Source organism: Oncorhynchus tshawytscha, linkage group LG06 (assembly GCF_018296145.1).
Source record: "Oncorhynchus tshawytscha isolate Ot180627B linkage group LG06, Otsh_v2.0, whole genome shotgun sequence".
NCBI lineage: Eukaryota > Metazoa > Chordata > Actinopteri > Salmoniformes > Salmonidae > Oncorhynchus > Oncorhynchus tshawytscha.
The window spans coordinates 41,809,560-41,828,697 of record NC_056434.1 but is presented as its reverse complement, the minus strand read 5'-3'; the positions used below and the strand labels follow the sequence as shown (position 1 = coordinate 41,828,697).

General features: G+C 46.5%; 1 protein-coding gene across 2 annotated transcripts in view; it reads right to left on the bottom strand.

Annotated features, from left to right (window-relative positions):
* Nucleotides 1-19,138, bottom strand: part of srgap1a (SLIT-ROBO Rho GTPase activating protein 1a) — a 164,651-nt gene that overhangs the window by 32,097 nt on the left and 113,416 nt on the right. For both annotated transcript variants that reach the window (XM_024423866.2, XM_024423867.2), the window contains exons 13-18: nucleotides 15,869-15,929; nucleotides 14,626-14,703; nucleotides 13,734-13,868; nucleotides 9,282-9,390; nucleotides 8,325-8,549; nucleotides 6,442-6,521 (exon numbers count right to left, since the gene is read on the bottom strand). In XM_024423866.2, coding sequence (XP_024279634.1) covers nucleotides 6,442-6,521; nucleotides 8,325-8,549; nucleotides 9,282-9,390; nucleotides 13,734-13,868; nucleotides 14,626-14,703; nucleotides 15,869-15,929 — 688 coding nt within the window. The remainder of the gene's footprint in view (nucleotides 1-6,441; nucleotides 6,522-8,324; nucleotides 8,550-9,281; nucleotides 9,391-13,733; nucleotides 13,869-14,625; nucleotides 14,704-15,868; nucleotides 15,930-19,138) is intronic.

Genomic DNA, 19,138 nt, shown 5'->3' with positions numbered 1-19,138 from the left:
CAGAACGCCACAGGATGTTTTTGTGCTGGTCAAGGGCAGACAGGTCTGGAGTGAACCAAGGACTAGATCTATTCCTAGTTCTACATTTTTTGAAGGGGGCATGCTTATTTAAGATGGTGAGGAAGGCACTTTTAAAGAATAGCCAGGCATCATCTACTGACGGGATGAGGTCAATGTCATTCCAGGATACCCCGGCCAGGTCGATTAGAATGGCCTGCTCGCAGAAGTGTTTCAGGGAGCGTTTGACAGTGATGAGGGGTGGTTGTTTGATCGCAGACCCATTACGGATGCAGGCAATGAGGCAGTAATCGCTGAGATCTTGATTGAAAACAGCAGAGGTGTATTTGGAGGGCGAATTAGTTAGGATGACATCTATGAGGGTGCCCGTGTTTACTGATTTGGGGTTGTACCTGGTAGGTTCATTGATAATTTGTGTGAGATTGAGGGCATCAAGCTTAGTTTGTAGGATGGCCGGGGTGTTAAGCATGTCCCAGTTTAGGTCACCTAGTAGCACGAGCTCAGAAGATAGATGGGGGGCAATCAATTCAGATATGGTATCGAGGGCACAGCTGGGGGCAGAGGGGGGTCTATAGCAAGCGGCAACAGTGAGAGACTTGTTTCTGGAAAGGTGCATTTTTAGAAGTAGAAGCTCAAATTGTTTGGGTAATTGTTTTGATAAGAGGGAGTAGGCCTACTGAAACATTGATAAGAGGGAGTAGAATTACTGAAACATTGATAAGAGGGAGTAGAATTACTGAAACATTGATAAGAGGGAGTAGAATTACTGAAACATTGATAAGAGGGAGTAGAATTACTGAAACATTGATAAGAGGGAGTATTGATAAGAGGGAGTAGAATTACTGAAACATTGATAAGAGGGAGTAGGACTACTGAAACATAGCTACAGCTATAAATGTAAAGGTAAATGCTATTAAACCATGCTGATGTAGATAATTGTGTTTCTGTCCCTTACAATCAAAGCATAGCATGTCTAACTCAATGCACTGCTTTTTCAAAATCTTTCCAAATTTGAGCAAATTCAAAAACGGTGATTAATCGCAATTAACTAATGCCATTAACTCAATTATTTGAATGGCTTGACAGCCCTACTCCAGATATGTTTACCCACTAAGATGAACAGCCGTACAGGGTAGGATGCCGTTACACCCCAGGTGGAGCAGCCCCATGGCTCGCTCTGCTCAGTGTTCATGTGCATACATATGCGAATAGGGACTGCAACCTTGGGAGTGAGATATGGCTACAATCAATAACGCAAGAGACAGAAAAACAGCAGCCAGGCAGGCCCCAATGAATCCACTCTCTCTCGTTCCCTAGCTCTCCAGACAAACATAAATCTAAGGTCCTGTTTATTCATGGCTACAGCATGGCTACAGAACAGGACACACCATGCTGATCAGAGACAGATGTGTCTGTGTGTGTGTGTGTCTGTGTCTCTCTCTTAGAGGAAAAGTAATGACCTTTTCAGTGTATACTATACTGGGTAGAGAAAATGCACTACTCCAACCACGGCTGTCCCAACATTCAGCTACCAGGGTTTGACATGAAACAGCACGCGGAGATAAAAATCACCTTTGACCCTATAGTGTTATACCAGAAGAGGGTACACCAATGTATTGACAGGGAGGGAGAAATGGCCGTCTAAACAAAGATTATGCAGCATTGTCATGCATGTCATTGCCGTCCAGAAACGTGTTGCAGGAGCTGATGGGATGCGGTTCATTAAGAATGAGTTCTGTCTGTAGCATGTTAAAGAGTTACCAGACATTACAATGTCTGGGACGTAGTAGGTTGTCTGGGACGTAGTAGGTTGTCTGGGACGTAGTAGGTTGTCTGGGACGTAGTAGGTTGTCTGGGACGTAGTAGGTTGTAAACGATTTTCTTCTGCCTTACATGACCACACAGACAGAGGGTTGTTGCTGGTGTCAGGTCTGTAAATGTAGCCTCTTCAGGTATAGTCCATCAGAATAAATGGGCTCTGACACACGCCAGCGGGGGCTGAGCCTCCCAGCCAAAGGAATTTCCGGACAGCTACTTAGACCAACACGTGGAATGACTTTCCCTATTTTTCTTATTCAGTTTCTCTCTCCCTCTCTATCCTGAGTAAAGAGGACAGACACATTTGCATTGAAGAGGAGAAGGGATTGAGGGGGAAGAGGAGAAGGGATTGAGGGGGAAGAGGAGAAGGGATTGAGGGGGAGGGGAAGAAGAAGAATGGAAAAGAGGGAGGGGGAGGGAAGAGGAGGGCACTTGGCCTTATTTCAAGTATTGGTAGCTGCAGCCCAATATGGCGAACGAAGTATGGGCGAGTGGGTGTATGGAAAGCGAATCAGCTAACTGGGCACATTTGTTGCCACTGAAGATTTTGCGTGGCTGATTGGGCTGCAGAACGGGTCGATAAGCCGGTGCGAATGACTAGTGCACCAGTGTTGTATCGACGTGCCTGCCAAACTGAGGTGCTTCCCACTGGGCAGTTGTATCATGGTGTCGCGACCGGGAGACCCATGAGGCGGCGCACAATTGGCCCAGCGTTGTCCGGGTTAGGGGAGGGTTTGGCTGGCAGGGATGTCCCTGTCCTATCGCGCACTAGCAACTCCTGTGGTGGGCCAGGCGCAATGCATGCTGACAAGGTCGACAGGTGTACGGTGTTTCCTCCGACACATTGGTGCAGATGGCTTCCGGGTTAAGCGGTGGGACAAGAAGCAATGCGGCTTGGCAGGATTGTGTTTTGGAGGACGTACGGCTCTAGACCTTCGCCTCTCCCAAGTCTGTACGGGAGTTGCAGCGATGGGACAAGACTAACTACTACTTTGTACTAAAAAGTACAAAAATATGTAAATTTTAAAACTGGAATTGTACAATTATTTGTGTAAAACAGTGAAATACGATTCAGACATCCTCTGGATTCAAAACAGATGTCCGTTGTATCATTTTTTTATTTTTTTATTTTTTTTAACACAGCTCAGCATAGAGCAGAGTACTTTAGACACACCCACGCCTTTCCTTGACACACCCACTCCTTGACACACCCACTCCTTTCCTTTCCACACCCACACCTTTCCTTTCCAAACACCCACTCCTTTCCTTTAGACACACCCACCCACTCCTTTCCTTTAGACACACCCACCCACTCCTTTCCTTTCCACACACCCACCCACTCCTTTCCTTTCCACACACCCACCCACTCCTTTCCTTTCCACACCCACCCACTCCTTTCCTTTCCACACACCCACCCACTCCTTTCCTTTAGACACACTCCACCCACTCCTTTCCACACATCCACCCACTCCTTTCCACACACCCACCCACTCCTTTCCTTTCCACACACACCTACCCACTCCTTTCCTCCCACCCACCCGCCCTTTTCCACACACCCACCCACCCATTTCCTTTCCACCCACCCACACACTCTTTTCCACACACCCACCCACCCACTTTTCCACACCCACCCACCCACTCCTTTCCTTTAGACACACTCACCCACTCGTTTCCACACTCACTCCTTTCCACACACCCACCCACTCCTTTCCACACACCCACCCACTCTTTTCCTCCCACCCACCCACCCACCCACCCTTTTCCACACACCCACCCATTTCCTTTCCACCCACCCACTCATTTCCTTTCCACCCACCCACTCTTTCCACACACCCACCCACCCACTCTTTTCCACACACCCACCCACTCTTTTCCTTTCCACCCACCCACCCACCCTTTTCCACCCACCCACCCAGTCCTTTCCTTTAGACACTCACCCACTCGTTTCCACACTCAGTCCTTTCCACACACCCACCCACTCCTTTCCACACACCCACCCACTCCTTTCCTTTCCACACACACACCCACCCACTCCTTTCCACCCACCCACCCTTTTCCACACACCCACCCATTTCCTTTCCACCCACCCACCCACTCTTTTCCTTTCCACCCACCCACTCTTTTCCACACACCCACCCACCCACTCTTTTCCACCCACACCCACCCACCCACTCTTTTCCACACACCCACCCACTCTTTTCCTTTCCACCCACCCACCCACTCTTTTCTTTTCCACCCACCCACCCACCCTTTTCCACACACCCACCCACCCACCCACTCTTTTCCACACACCCACCCACTCATTTCCACACACCCACCCACTCATTTCCTTTCCACCCCCACCCACCCACTCTTTTCTTTTCCACCCAACCACCCACTCTTTTCCACACACCCACCCACCCTTTTCCACACACCCACCCACCCACTCCCACACACCCACCCACTCTTTTTCTTTTCCACCCACCCACTCTTTTCTTTTCCACCCACCCACTCTTTTCCTTTAGACACACTCACCCACTCATTTCCACACTCCCACGCACTCCTTTCCACACACCCACCCACTCCTTTCCTTTCCTCCCACCCACCCACCCTTTTCCACACACCCACCCACCCATTTCCTTTCCACCCACCCACCCACTCTTTTCCACACACCCACCCACCCACTCTTTTCTACACACCCACCCACTCTTTTCCACACACCCACCCACCCACCCACCCACCCCTTTCCACACACTCCTTTCCACACACCCACTACTTTCCTTTAGACACACTCACACTCTGGGCGCCATATTGGGCTGCAGCTACACCCTTCACCCTTATTGGCTAGTTACAGAGGTGGCTGATTCAACAAGAGCTTAATCCCCGAATCCCTGAATACAGCTAGGATCTAACATTGACGTCATACAGCAGAACTGTACATTTTCATACGGTAACACTAAAGAAACAAATCATTCACAATGATTCTGTAAATCTAAGGAAGATCCTAAAGTATTTTCAACCACTAACTAAGGACAATAGGCCTGTGAACGGGCATGATAGGCCCACCGGGAATGACAATAAAATAGGGGTCAGAAAGGCCTTCCGCTCAAATGGACAGGGAGACAATATTTGGACAAAAACCATGGTAGCCCGAGTTAGAAACCATATGAACCTAAGGTTTGCTTGTCCTTAATTAATAGCTTTGCAATGGATAGCTAAAAATGTGTGTTCTAGTTTTAGAATGGAAAACTATGACGTAGCCTACGTGCCTTAGTCTGTACTATCCGGTGTCATTCATTAGGGCATTTAACGGAAAACGTTTTTTAAATGTTTTGCAGCAAAAAAATAGTCCATTAGAAGCTGAATGAAAACGACCCAGGTGTCTTCATTAGTTGGAATGTGCATGTGGATGAATGTGTCTGACTGAAAGATGGTGTGCTAGTAAAGCTATGTAATGAGAACTATGGCCTACATTTCCATCCTGGAGCTCTTGTATAAATTCTGTCTACAGACTGATGATAAATGGCTATTATTGTGATTAGGCTACTAACGTGTGTGTTTATTATTACCATGGAAACGAAACGGGTTTGGAAGTTTGGGTTGAAAGAGTTGCCGCCCACACTGTCTGCCCTCCCAAAAAACATTTTTGAAACATAATTGACCAGGTTTCGTGAGGTTTCTGTGACGTTTCCCTGAGAAACGACCGGTTTCTGGACTTCTACTCAGGCCACCTGAACCTTTAGTAGTCCGCTGAGGGGGTGAGTCAGAGTGTTTGATTTGGAACAGAGCAACTGCATCGCACCCCCCCCACCCCCCTGTCTGAGACCAGGTCCAACAGACCAGGTGGAAGAACAAGCAGACATCTGGGGGGGGGGCTGCTTGTGTCTCTGAGGCTGGTGTGAGTGAGGCCTATCATATGAACACATGGTGAAGTAATTTAAAAAGCAGGGACAATACAGATGGTATTATTATGCTAGTCTGGAAAGTCTGAAGTTGTATAGACCAACTCTCACATCGAAACAATCATTCATCCTCATCACTCCTCATTCCAGTTTGGAGTTCAAGAGGTAACTGATTGAGAACTCGCCAAAAAGTAGTTAAATATGCTGGGGATACTTGAGTGGCCAACCCATAGAATTAGGAGTTCTTTAGAATTCTATGGGCTGACCCCAAAAAAATTAAACCCGAAGGGGTCCAGAGGGGTGCAGAAGAGCCCACCAGGGGCCTGGGAGTGGGGGGGTGTAGCAGGGGCCTGGAGGGGTGGGGTGCAGCAGGGGCCTGGAGGGGTGGGGTGCAGCAGGGGCCTGGGAGGGGGGTGCAGCAGGGGCCTGGGAGGGGGGATGCAGCAGGGGCCTGGGGGGGGGGTACTGCTGCCAGCGTGTGACCCAGGTCCCATGGGGAGATGGTGATGCAAAAATCATTTGAATATCAATAGACACCCACATCTCTGGAGTCCAGTTCCCTGCCCCTTTAAGGTCATTCCATTTAGCAGGCTGAAAGGCAGGATTATCCACACAGACCAGTGTGCTCTGGGTTTAAGAAAGTGTATGCTTTTCCCATGATGTTCACATCTGGTATGTCATTACATCATAGGCTTACAAGGGTGCCTGCTTGAAGGGTACTCACCATCCTCGCTGGTATGTGTCTCTGTCCCTCCCTCGTTGTCCACCTCCTCAATGGCCCCATGCTCACTGTAGGGACTCTCACTGTGTGTGTGGGGGGGGGCGGGGGGTCAGAGGTCAGGGTTTATAGGTTAGGGTCAGGGTCCGGCTACCATGGATACAACCGTACCAGCTACTCAATTTCATTTCAACCTATGGGTGTATCTTAATAGTGTGAAGTGGATTCCCCTCCTCGTCTCCTTTCCTTCTACGGGCAATGATGTGACATTGGACTGGATTGGTGAAAGCAAATACCTGGTAAGTGGTACGCCTCATATAGATCTCGTCCGTCTAATACTTTTAGTGTAGATGAAGGGGAGCAGGCAAGCAGTGGACTTTAGACGGCTGAGATGCATCTACAGCCACATTAAGAGGTAGCCACCGACTATTGATATGCACAAATTGAGGGCATTGGCAGTTATCCCATGACACAGCCTGGGTTTGAATGATCTGTTTTCAGACGTTGTCCCCGGGAACCCTGTGGCATGAACCTGGCACTAACGCCCCTTACATCTTCCACAGATTACCCCTGGCTGGCACTTAGCGCCATTTCCCAGGGTAACACACCACCGCCACCCGCCTTGCATCACCCACTGGGGGTGGAAGCGAAGACAGAAAATCTCCACGGGTTTGATGTGCCTCGGTCAGGGACGGCGTCCTGACGGCTGTGACGGGTGATTAGCTCTGGCAGAGCTAACGCTAACACTCCGCAAAGGAACAGAGAGAGAGAGAGAGATAGGGACAGAGAAACAGAGAGAGAGACGTGCTCGTCAGAGGAAGCAAGTGTTAGGCTGTCATCCTCACAGCTGTGGAGCTAGCTGGCCCAGAGTCTTGACTCTGGTCTGTTTTAATGGACTGTACTTCCATGTGCTGCACTTTAGGTTAGAGTTTCCTTACTAACCTCGTCAAGGCCGATATGTAAAGCTAAGGAGTTGTCAATACAGCACTAACAGATGTGGAACCGGGCTAGTGCTCTTCGGGGGTAGATGACGCTAACCTCTCGCTGCTCAGCTGTGGAGCTAGTTGGCTTGGGAACTTTACTCTGCTCTGTTTTAACATAGTTCTACGTGCTCCACTACTTAACATTATAATGATGACGGTTTCCTTGCCAAGTGACTTGTCTCCTTTCCTCTACCCCGATGAAGGGTCTTTACGGTGATCGTTTAGTCCGTCTCACCTCGTCGAGGCAGATATCGAAAGATTCAAGATCTCGAACGCAGGAAAGTAAGCGCGCTCTCCCTTGTCATATTTTCTCACCAAAGACACCTCATAATTTAGGCCCTTGGACTAAATGATGCATTAGGCCCTGCTGTGGCCCTTGGACGAGCTCCACACCTCGTGCGTACATACCTGCAGCATGGAGCATTATGTCCCTTATGAAGGGGTCATTTGGCTGCGAGCCGGGGTTCAACTACAATCACAGGATGGGAATGAGAAAAACACCCACGACTTTGTAAAGAGCTCCCCGGTCAACACCTCACCTTGCACATCTGTGAAGCTCGTCTAAATTACATCACAAGTTGCCCGTATCGGGTTTCACTAACGAATGACCCGACCCCATAAACGGGTGACCCTGCTCACTCAATCATCTCACAGGGTCCCACAGGTCAGGGAACTTATGGAATAGCAGGGACATGTTGAATTCAGACAGGGAAAGTCAGGGAATGTAATACATTACATTGAAAAGTTGTGGAATTCATAGTGTCGAACAGTGGGAACCCTGACCTCACCAGTAGTCTCCGCCGGCTATGCACTTCATGTAAACGGGCTCATCCAGGTCCATTCTAGTAGTTATATTTCGAAGCTCAGGTCTATGTTCTAGTAATTACATTTCTATGTTCAGCTCACCAGTAGTCTCCCCCGGCCATGCACTTCTCGTAGACGGGCCCATCCAGCTCCTTGGCGTCGGGGAAGATGGTCTCGTGGTGGATGATGACCGTCTTGATGACCTCGTTGACGTGCGCCTGGCATGACACCTGGTCCTCGATGTTGGGCGTGGGCATGAGGGTGGGGCCGAAGCAGATTGCCAGGTTATAGGGGTCCATCATGTTCTCATCACTGTACTGGGACAGGCTGGGGGGGGGGATAATGAGATAGAAAGATACAGGGTTTACACACATCAATCGACTTTACGTTAAGATACGTTGGCGTAATCTTGTCAACAAGACAGTGGATCAACTTTGCCCTTCACAAAACACAGCATTTTAATTTGTTTGTGTACAGGCAGGAATGAGTTTAGCCGTGGTACAGCTGTATTTTCAGCCGAGGCACCAGACAGCCTGCGTATCTTCTCACTGTCTGGGTAGTGATCAATTCTCAAACCTTGAAATAACCTAAAGGAGTTCACGGCGTCATGATGCTCCTCTCTGTATCACCTAAACAGTAAATGAACAATGACAGCCTTTCAGGTAGAGTAAATTACTAAGGAATTACATCTCTCCAGTCACTCCTTATTAGTGGACACGTCTAACTTAACGCGAACTAATAATTTTCTCTCCCTCTCTCTGCATACAGTTTCAAACCAGAGTGTACTCTACAATGATCTTAAAAGGTTCAAGTTTAGGGCTATTTGGTGATTGACTTACACGTCCCCCATACAGTAGTACAGTCAATGTGTGTTTTGTACTTACTAATGGTATATCAAATAATGAAGAGTTAGTGAACAAGCCTGGGTTATATTATTCATTAGGGCACACAATGGAAAACAAACATTTGGAGTTTCCTATTGGACAAGTCCCTTGCAATCAACGGTCATCCGTTTGATGCCTAATGAATATGACCCTGGACTGGTTGGTGAGGACTTACTGGTTGAGAAAGGAGAAGAGGTAGCGCATCACGATGAGGACAGACCTGGGCACGGCGGTCAGGAGGATCTTACGGATGTACAGGGATCTTTCATACAGGTTCTCTATTCCTGAGAGAGCGGGAGAGAGCGAGCGAGAGAGCGAGAGAGCAGGAGAGATGTATTAAATCATTCACTATTACACATAAATACAGACCGGAGCCATTTAGGCTACAATGAATTAGATTCAGGTTGAACAGTTTTTAGCTTGATCTAGATTTCTTATTAGTATGCATAAAGCTATTTAAAATACATGTATCCGAGGTGGTGTGTGTGTGTGTGTGTGTGTCACACACGCGAACGTATCAGCCATTAAGCTGATTAAAGTCTTCCTGTCACAGTGAATCGGGTGACATTCGGGGACAATCTCTGTGAGTCGTCCCTGATCTTCTCTAAAAATGTGCCTGACATTTTTTTTTATTTCACCTTTATTTAACCAGGTAGGCTAGTTGAGAACAAGTTCTCATTTGCAACTGCGACCTGGCCAAGATAAAGCATAGCAGTGTGAACAGACAACACAGAGTTACACATGGAGTAAACAATTAACAAGTCAATAACACAGTAGAAAAAAAAAGGGGAGTCTATATACATTGTGTGCAAAAGGCATGAGGAGGTAGGCGAATAATTACAATTTTGCAGAATAACACTGGAGGAGTGATAAATGATCAGATGGTCATGTACAGGTAGAGATATTGGTGTGCAAAAGAGCAGAAAAGTAAATAAATAAAAACAGTATGGGGATGAGGTAGGTAAAAATGGGTGGGCTATTTACCGATAGACTATGTATAGCTGCAGCGATCGGTTCGCTGCTCGGATAGCATATGTTTGAAGTTGGTGAGGGAGATAAGTCTCCAACTTCAGCGATTTTTGCAATTCGTTCCTGTCACAGGCAGCAGAGAACTGGAACGAAAGGCTGCCAAATGAGGTGTTGGCTTTAGGGATGATCAGTGAGATACACCTGCTGGAGCGCGTGCTACGGGTGGGTGTTTCCATCGTGACCAGTGAACTGAGATAAGGCGGAGCTTTACCTAGCATGGACTTGTAGATGACCTGGAGCCAGTGGGTCTGGCGACGAATATGTAGCGAGGGCCAGCCGACTAGAGCATACAGGTCGCAGTGGTGGGTGGTATAAGGTGCTTTAGTGACAAAACGGATGGCACTGTGATAAACTGCATCCAGTTTGCTGAGTAGAGTGTTGGAAGCAATTTTGTAGATGACGTCGCCGAAGTCGAGGATCGGTAGGACAGTCAGTTTTACTAGGGTAAGTTTGGCGGCGTGAGTGAAGGAGGCTTTGTTGCGGAATAGAAAGCCGACTCTAGATTTGATTTTTTGATTGGAGATGTTTGATATGAGTCTGGAAGGAGAGTTTACAGTCTAGCCAGACACCTAGGTACTTATAGATGTCCACATATTCAAGGTCGGAACCGTCCAGGGTGGTGATGCTAGTCAGGCGTGCGGGTGCAGGCAGCGACCGGTTGAAAAGCATGCATTTGGTTTTACTAGCGTTTAAGAGCAGTTGGAGGCCACGGAAGGAGTGTTGTATGGCATTGAAGCTCGTTTGGAGGTTAGATAGCACAGTGTCCAAGGACGGGCCGGAAGTATATAGAATGGTGTCGTCTGCGTAGAGGTGGATCAGGGAATCGCCCGCAGCAAGAGCAACATCATTGATATATACATGCCACTTTGCAGGGCTGCATATTTAATGGCGGATATCCGTCTGAATGTGCCCACTCACTCATTGATACCCAGTGTGCCTGCAGCTGTAGGCACAATATTAAGGGCGAGACCATTTGAATAAGGCCCAACTCTCTATAGCAGGGGGGCCGGAACATAATTATAATAATTTGTGCACTGCATATTTTAAAATAACAATAATTCATACCTTGATTACATTGAGACACGATCCCATGTCTCTCTTTTTTGTTGGGGGGGGAGAGTACTTGGGAACAGATTTTCTACATTATTCCTGGTCTTTTTTAAACATTTTTTAAAAACCAAAAACTAAAATACAACCCCCCCTCTCAATTAAAATCACTTGTGGGCTGGATATGGCACACCTGTTGCAGGCCCCTGCTCTATAGCCTGGTTAAACCAGATTGAATGCTACGCTCAATGGTGAGCGCCACATTCACTCTGGTTTAATCAGGCTACAATCTCATGGGCCCTCACAAAGACTTACTAACCATAGATGAAGCTCCGAGCAGCTCCAAATACCAGTAAGGATACTCACGGTTCTTAAAACCGTTATAAATATCATTGAGGACAATTCCACAGTTATAAATCACACTGGAATAAATGCTGCCGTTTCCAGTTCTGTTGCTGCCCTAAATATCACAAGAAAGTGACACTAACAGATGGGAAAGGGAGCGTGCGTGCACATGCATGCGTGCCTACTTTAGTTTTAAAAAAGCACTGATTGTAAGTGCTTGGGCAAGAGTGTCTACTAAAGGACGAAAGTACAAATGTACCTCGCACTGTTTCTCTATCGCTTTGTATCTCTCTCTGTTATCATCTCCCTCTTGATTCTCTCGTCAGCGAGAGGAACATTTTTTAAATAAACTGCCGTATTGATCCATTTTTTGTCACTGCTGCAATAATTATGACAAAGCGTTGAGCGCTGCTCAATTACGCGTTAACCCGCCCATCTCCTCTGTTCCAAAGCAGCCCATTTCATGTTTTTCCATTGGCCACGACGATGGCTTCCTGAAATAGCGCTGTCACCATGAAACGAGTTTGGGCCATCTGGGAGATGGGCTTTAGGGAATACTTGTGATGTTATTCATCTTACGTGAGTTCTCTTCTGCATGGTTCCTGAACACTTCAGAAGGATGCTATTTAAAGAACAGCCCCCCCCGCTCTTTCCTCACGATCACCCCACCTCACTCGCTGTGGAAGACAGTAGACAGACAAGGCAGAAACGTGCAACTATACAACCTCATGTACAGACACGTGTGTTTGTCCAATCTTGACACTGTGCTGGAGACAGGGTTTGATTCATATGGAGACTGCTGGCTGGGCATGAGGCCCACTCTCCAAGCGCTGGTATGTTAGACCTTAGAGAATGTAAACAACAGGGAATCCCCATCCCTCAAGTGTAAGCCAATGCCATATCTCGCTCACACACACACACACACACACACACACACACACACACACTCCCCAACAAAGGCATTACAGCACACGTTGAGTACAGTACGTGACTCACACTAGCCAGTTTATTGTTCTTGAACAACAGTGGCTACTCCACTAGTCCACCCTCAAAGCCCTCACATGACATCTTATAAGGTCAGAGCGAATCCCACAGAGGCCTGACTGAACTACGTCAGACCGTGTCACACCGCTGTTACGGTAAGAGAACAATATGGCCGTCTGTGTGAGAGTAGCAAAGTCACCACTGTTTGGTTTGGTGTAAACACTACTGTACTTCTGCCTTTCTACATTTCATCACCCAACACCAGCCTGTACGGTGAGCTTCGTGTCCCAGCTCATCCCATGAATGCTCTAGTCAGCGCAGGAGCCCGAAGGACACAAAGTGGTACTATTCACACCCGGGCACAAAGACGGGGTAACGCAGCAGCATGCTATTGACGAAAACAGCCCAGACGAGCAAGTAACTATAATGTCAAGTCCCAAGGCTGTTTGTGATGATTTCCCCAAAGTGGGACATTACGAGTTGGCCTGCAAAGAGCATGTGAATACAGTCTAACTAATGACTCCGTTTCATCTGCTACACGTCCCACCAAGGCCACTTAGGACCTACATGGCTCATAGAACACCCCTTGGTCTGGCTGACACACAACGAGTCTCAATGCACTCCCATTGAATATCAACACACTACGTTGAACATCATATGTATGCCCATAATGTGTGTGTGTGAGTGTGTCTCCGTTTGAGTGTGTATTATACTGTAGCACACCCAGCTGTGTGTAGACGATTGGTAACTAAAGCTGATGGGCCTCCCGGGTGGCGCAGTGGTTAAGGGCACTGTACTGCAGCGCCAGCTGTGCCACCAGAGACTCTGGATTCACGCCCAGGATCTGTCGTAACCAGCCGCGACCGGGAGGTCCGTGGGGCGACGCACAATTGGCATAGCGTCGTCCGGGTTAGGGAGGGTTTGGCCGGTAGGGATATCCTTGTCTCATCGCGCACCAGCGACTCCTGTGTCGGGTCGGGCGCAGTGCGTGCTAACCAAGGTTGCCAGGTGCACGGTGTTTCCTCCGACACATTGGTGCGGCTGGCTTCCGGGTTGGATGCACGCTGTGTTAAGAAGCAGTGCGGCTTGATTGGGTTGTGTATCGGAGGACGCATGACTTTCAACCTTCGTCTCTCCCGAGTCCGTACAGGAGTTGTAGCGATGAGACAAGATAGTAGCTACCACGAAATTGGGGAGAAAAAGGGGTAAAAAAGCTACTTACTGATACAGGAGAGGAGGTCGTTAAATCTTTCCTTGGGCAGGAGGGACTTTTCCAGGCCCCGGAAGTAGAGTTTGAGAACACCGGCCACTGAGTTGATGTCGTGGTTGTTCTCGTCATCTGTCAACGGGTCGTTACCTGGGAGACCGATAAGTGTATGTGAGGGATATGTTGTATGCAGGCAGTGATGTGATTTCCCCTCACTAGAAGGAAGTTAAACTTACACACTGGCAATGCCTCAGGACTACCTGGCCTGATGACTCCTTTGCTGTTCCATGTCCACCTGGTCGTGCTGCTGCTCCAGTTTCAACTGTTCTGCCTGCGGCTAACATGAAACCTTGTCCCAGACCTGCTGTTCTCAGCTCTCTCCCTCCCTTGTCACTCGCTCTCTTTACTGCGCCTGCTGTCTCAACCTCTGAATGGTCAGCTATGAAAACCCAACTGACATTTACTCCTGAGGTACTGACCTGTTGCACCATCTACAAACACTGATTATTATTTGACCCTGCTGGTCATCTATGAATCTTTGAACATCTTGAAGAAAGATTTGGCTTTAATAATGGCCATGTACTCTTATAATCTCCACCCAGCACAGCCAGAAGAGGACTGGCCACTGTGCTTCTACACTTGCATTGCTTGCTGTTTGGGGGTTTTAGGCTGAGTTTCTGTATAAGCACGTTGTGACATCTGCTGATGTAAGAAGGGCTTTATAAATACATTTGATAAGTTCCTACCAGTGTAAACAAATGATTTTAAAATAGTAAATGAAGTGGCAGTAGACCAAGTCAAAGTCTGTAGCTGAAAAGTATTATATAATCAATTAAAGTCCACTCATATCCATTCATTTCAAATGTGTGAAGTGTCAATTGACTGTAACATGTTAATAACATCCCACCTCTCTCGAATGAGTTCTTTATGTCATTGATTTCCATCTGAGACCCGGACACACGGAATATCCCTTGATGTTGAAGGCCTGAAGAGACCAAAGAACAGAGCGAGAAAGAGAGGAGATAGAGAAAGACACACACACACACTTAGTTCATGATGACAGGCAGCCATTACAAAAAAAACACCAGTGCAAAAAGCCAGTTTAAATCCCAACTAAAAGGCCACATCCCGTTCCTCCACCCTTCACTTTTCCAATTAAAGATAATTCAGGAGCGAGAGAGACCGCAATCAAGTCTCACTAAAGTGTCCTCCAGCCGGGATTTAATAAGGAGATAGGTCAGAGGTTAGTGCAGAGCTTAATTAGCCGATGTCTTCCCCGTCATAAGACGGCCGCCCCAGTATTGTAAGACGTCGCCGGTGTCCGCAAAACATGGAAAGAGGTCATTAGCGTCAAAGGATTAAGCTGACATGTTCTGTAGGAGTTTTATTAACGTGGTTTACAGTAATAGCCTAACTAACCTATTTGACAGCGTGTGTGAAGGAAGTGTGTGTGTGTGTTGCATCATTAAGAGATGTATAGAGAACTCAGGTGCCCAAAAGCCTGTTTTAGCATGGGCAGCACCATTGCGGACTCTCAACCATTTTGAAGTAGTCAACTGGGTGGGACTTCCTATGGGTTAAGGAAGGATCACATAATTCCATCCAGGTCATCAGGAGGGATCACACCCTTTCAGTTTGTTTACCAACTCATTGAAGTAGTAGAAGGAAATTGACTACTTCAAAATGGAGATGGCCTCAATGGCGCTTCCTGCGTGCTCACAGACGCCAATAAAAGGGACAGATACAATGTTGCGATCGCTCTACATCTCTACGGTTGCATCCCATTGGCTGTGTGGATGGTTGCAGTAAGCAAGATGGTATCTGCGTAGTCTTTCCCATGACGGACTAAAATGAAACGGATTCTAACACTGACACGGGAAGAACGGACACATGCAAACAATGAACACTGAAATTGACGGAATGTTTCATTTGACCAAACATTGAACAGGTCAAACATTGAACAGGTCAAACATTGAACAGGTCAAACATTGAACAGGTTGAACACAATTCACGCTTTTAAAAAGAGAAAAATCTGCACCAGATAGCAATTTGACTGTTACACTTGGTTGGCCTGCAAGAGGTGTGAAATTGAAAGAAAACCATAGCTGTTGCATTGCGAAATATTAGTAAATCACGGATGATCAACTCACCATACAGATTGATGAATCGAATACAGCTCTCGACCACGCGGGGGATAGCTTGTCCAGAGTCCTTGACAACAAGAGGAATGGCATGTCATTAGTGATAGATGGATCATCCTGACCTCCGGCGCAACATATTATATAGACTTTACACACACATTTTTATCTACATGCATGTCCACCATTAGACTGATAATGATCAGTAACATTTTACTGAAGCCCCACTTATGTATGCATTTATAAAGCCTTTATAACAACTATATAAGACATTATACCGTCTGTCATAGGCATGAGAGGGGCTACAGTAGTGTTACTAATGATCATATTGAAAGTTTACAGAGACGGACTGGAGTTTTGCAGCTGTAGAACCATTCACTCCCCTCAACAACATCTCCATGAGTTTAATAGATCACTAACTCTACAGTGGTGACTCACTGACCACAACGACAAGCCTGTGCAAGTGTTCCTCTTACCCAATACAACTCTACGGGGCTCCAGAGGTGCAAAAGGAATGGCCTCTTTATCATGTTAATGTTTTACGTCAACACTCGAGAGCACACTTGGGAGTGATAAGTGATGGGAGGTTATGTAACGGTGCTACTAACACACTCCTATGGAGTGGAGAGTGAGAAAAGGGGAAGAGGAGGAGCTGTCCCTTTACAGCAGGGGTCCCCAGTTACATTCATCCGGGGACATTCATCCGGGGACAGTTTTTTCCCTGACCGGATGGTCGGGGGACTTGGAACATTGTTATAAATCATTTGTACAGTGCAAACTCACCTCAAGATTCCCAAACAGATTGAGTATTTGACAAAAACACAATAATTTCAACCCTTGATTACATTGGGATGAGTCTTTATGCGTGGGAATAGTTGGGAACAGATTTTCTAAATTAAAATAACCTGATTTAATTAAGCTAATTTCCTGGATGATTTTATAAAAATATAAAACACAACATGTAAAGCGTTGGTCCCATGTTTCATGAGCTGAAATAAAAGATCAGACATTTTCCACACACACAAAAAGCTAATTCCTCAACAAAAACTGCACTAATATGTGAACATCCCTGTTAGTCAGAATTTCTCCTTTGCCAACATAATCCATATATAAGAGGCTCATTAAACAGAATTACCATTATATAGCTGCACCTTGTGCTGCGGACAATAAAACGCCACTAAAATATGAAACTGCCCGGGTGGCTGGTCTCAGGCGAGCCCGCAGGTGAAGAACTCAGATGTGGAGGTCCTGGGCTGGCGTGGTTGTTAGGCCAGTTTGATATACTGCCAAATTCTCTAAAACGACGTTGGAGGTGGCTGCCAATTGCACGCTCCCTCAAAACTTGAGACATCTGTGGCGTTGTGTGACAAAACTACACATTTTAGAGTGGGCGTTTATTGTCTGCAGCACAAAGTGCACCTGTGTAATGATCATGCTGTTTAATCTGATATGCCACACCTGTCAGGTGGATGGATTATCTTGGCAAAGGAGAAATGCTAACTAACAGGGATGTAAACACATTTGTGCACAACATTTGAGAGAAATAAGCTAAATTGTGAATTTGGAAAATATCTGGGATGTTTTATTTCAGCTCATGAAATCATGGGACCAACACTTCACATGTTGAGTTTACACACTTACACACAGGCACACACACACACTTACACACAGGCACACACACACACTTACACTTTCAAGGGTTTTTCTTTCTTTTTTACTTTTTTTCTACATTGTAGAATAATAGTGAAGACATCAAAACTATGAAATAACACATGGAATCATGTAGTAACCAAAAAAGTGTTAACCAAATCAAAATATATTTCATATTTGAGATTCTTCAAAGTAGCCACCCTTTGATGACAACCTTGCACACTCTCGGCATTGTCTCACAACCAGCTTCATGAGGAATACTTTTCCAACAGTCTTGAAGGAGTTCCCACATATGCTGAGCACTTGTTGGCTGCTTTTCCTTCACTCTGCAGTCCAACTCATCCCAAACCATCTCAATTGGGTTGAGGTCGGGTGAATGTGGAGGCCAGGTCATCTGATGCAGCACTCCACCACTCTCTGTATTGGTCAAATAGCCCTTACACAGCCTGGAGGTGTGTTGGGTCATTGTCCTGTTGAAAAACAAATGATAGTTCCACTAAGCACAAACCAGATGGGATGGCATATTGCTGCAGAAGGCTGTGGTAGCCATGCTGGTTAAGTGTGCCCTGAATTCTAAATAAATCACAGTGTCACCAGTAAAACACCATCACACCTCCTCCATGCTTCACAGTGGGAACCACACATGCGGAGATCATCCATTCACCTACTCTGCGCCTCACAAAAACGCGACGGTTGGAATCAAAAATCTCACATTTGGACTCATCAGGACAGATTTCCATTGGTCTAGAGTTCATTGAAATTGTCTTCTTCGTATTGGTGTCCTTTAGTAGTGTTTCTTTGCAGCAATTCGACCATGAAGGCCTGATTCACGCAGTTGATGTTGAGATGTGTCTACTTGAACTCTGTGAAGCATTTATTTGGGCTGCAATCTGAGGCGCAGTTAACTCTAATGAACTCATCCTCTGCAGCAGAGGTAACTCTGGGTCTTCCTTTCCTGTGGCGGTCCTCATGAGAGACAGTTTCATCATAGCGCTTGATGGTTTTTGCGACTGCACTTGAAGAAACTTTCAAAGGTCTTGAAATTTCCCGGATTGACTGACCTTCATGTCTTAAAGTAATGATGGATTGTCGTTTCTCTTTGCTTAGTTGAGCTGTTATTTCCATAATATGGACTTGGTATTTTACCAAATAGGGCTATATTCTGTATACCACCACTGCCTTGTCACAACACAACTGATTGGCTAAAACACATTGAGGAAAGAAATTCCACAAATTAACTTAAGACACACCTGTTAATTGAAATGCATGTGTTATTTCATAGTTTATATCTTTACTATTATTCTACATGGTAGAAAATAGTAAAAATAAAGAAACACCCTGGAATGTGTAGGTGTGTCCAAACTTTTGACTGGTACTGTATTATTTGTGTTTGCCATACAAACGCACCGGGCACGGGCTGACCATTGGGGAACCCTGCATTAAAGAAAACACATTCCTCCCTCCCTCAGAGAGTAGCTTACACTTTGCAGAAGTACCAGCTGCCATCTCTCTGCTAAGGCAGAGAACTCGTACAAGCTTCTAATAATGTTTTGGCTCTGTTTTCACCTCTGGGAATATACACATGACCCCAAACACTGAAATCATGACAGGATTCCAGGAATCACCAGCTAC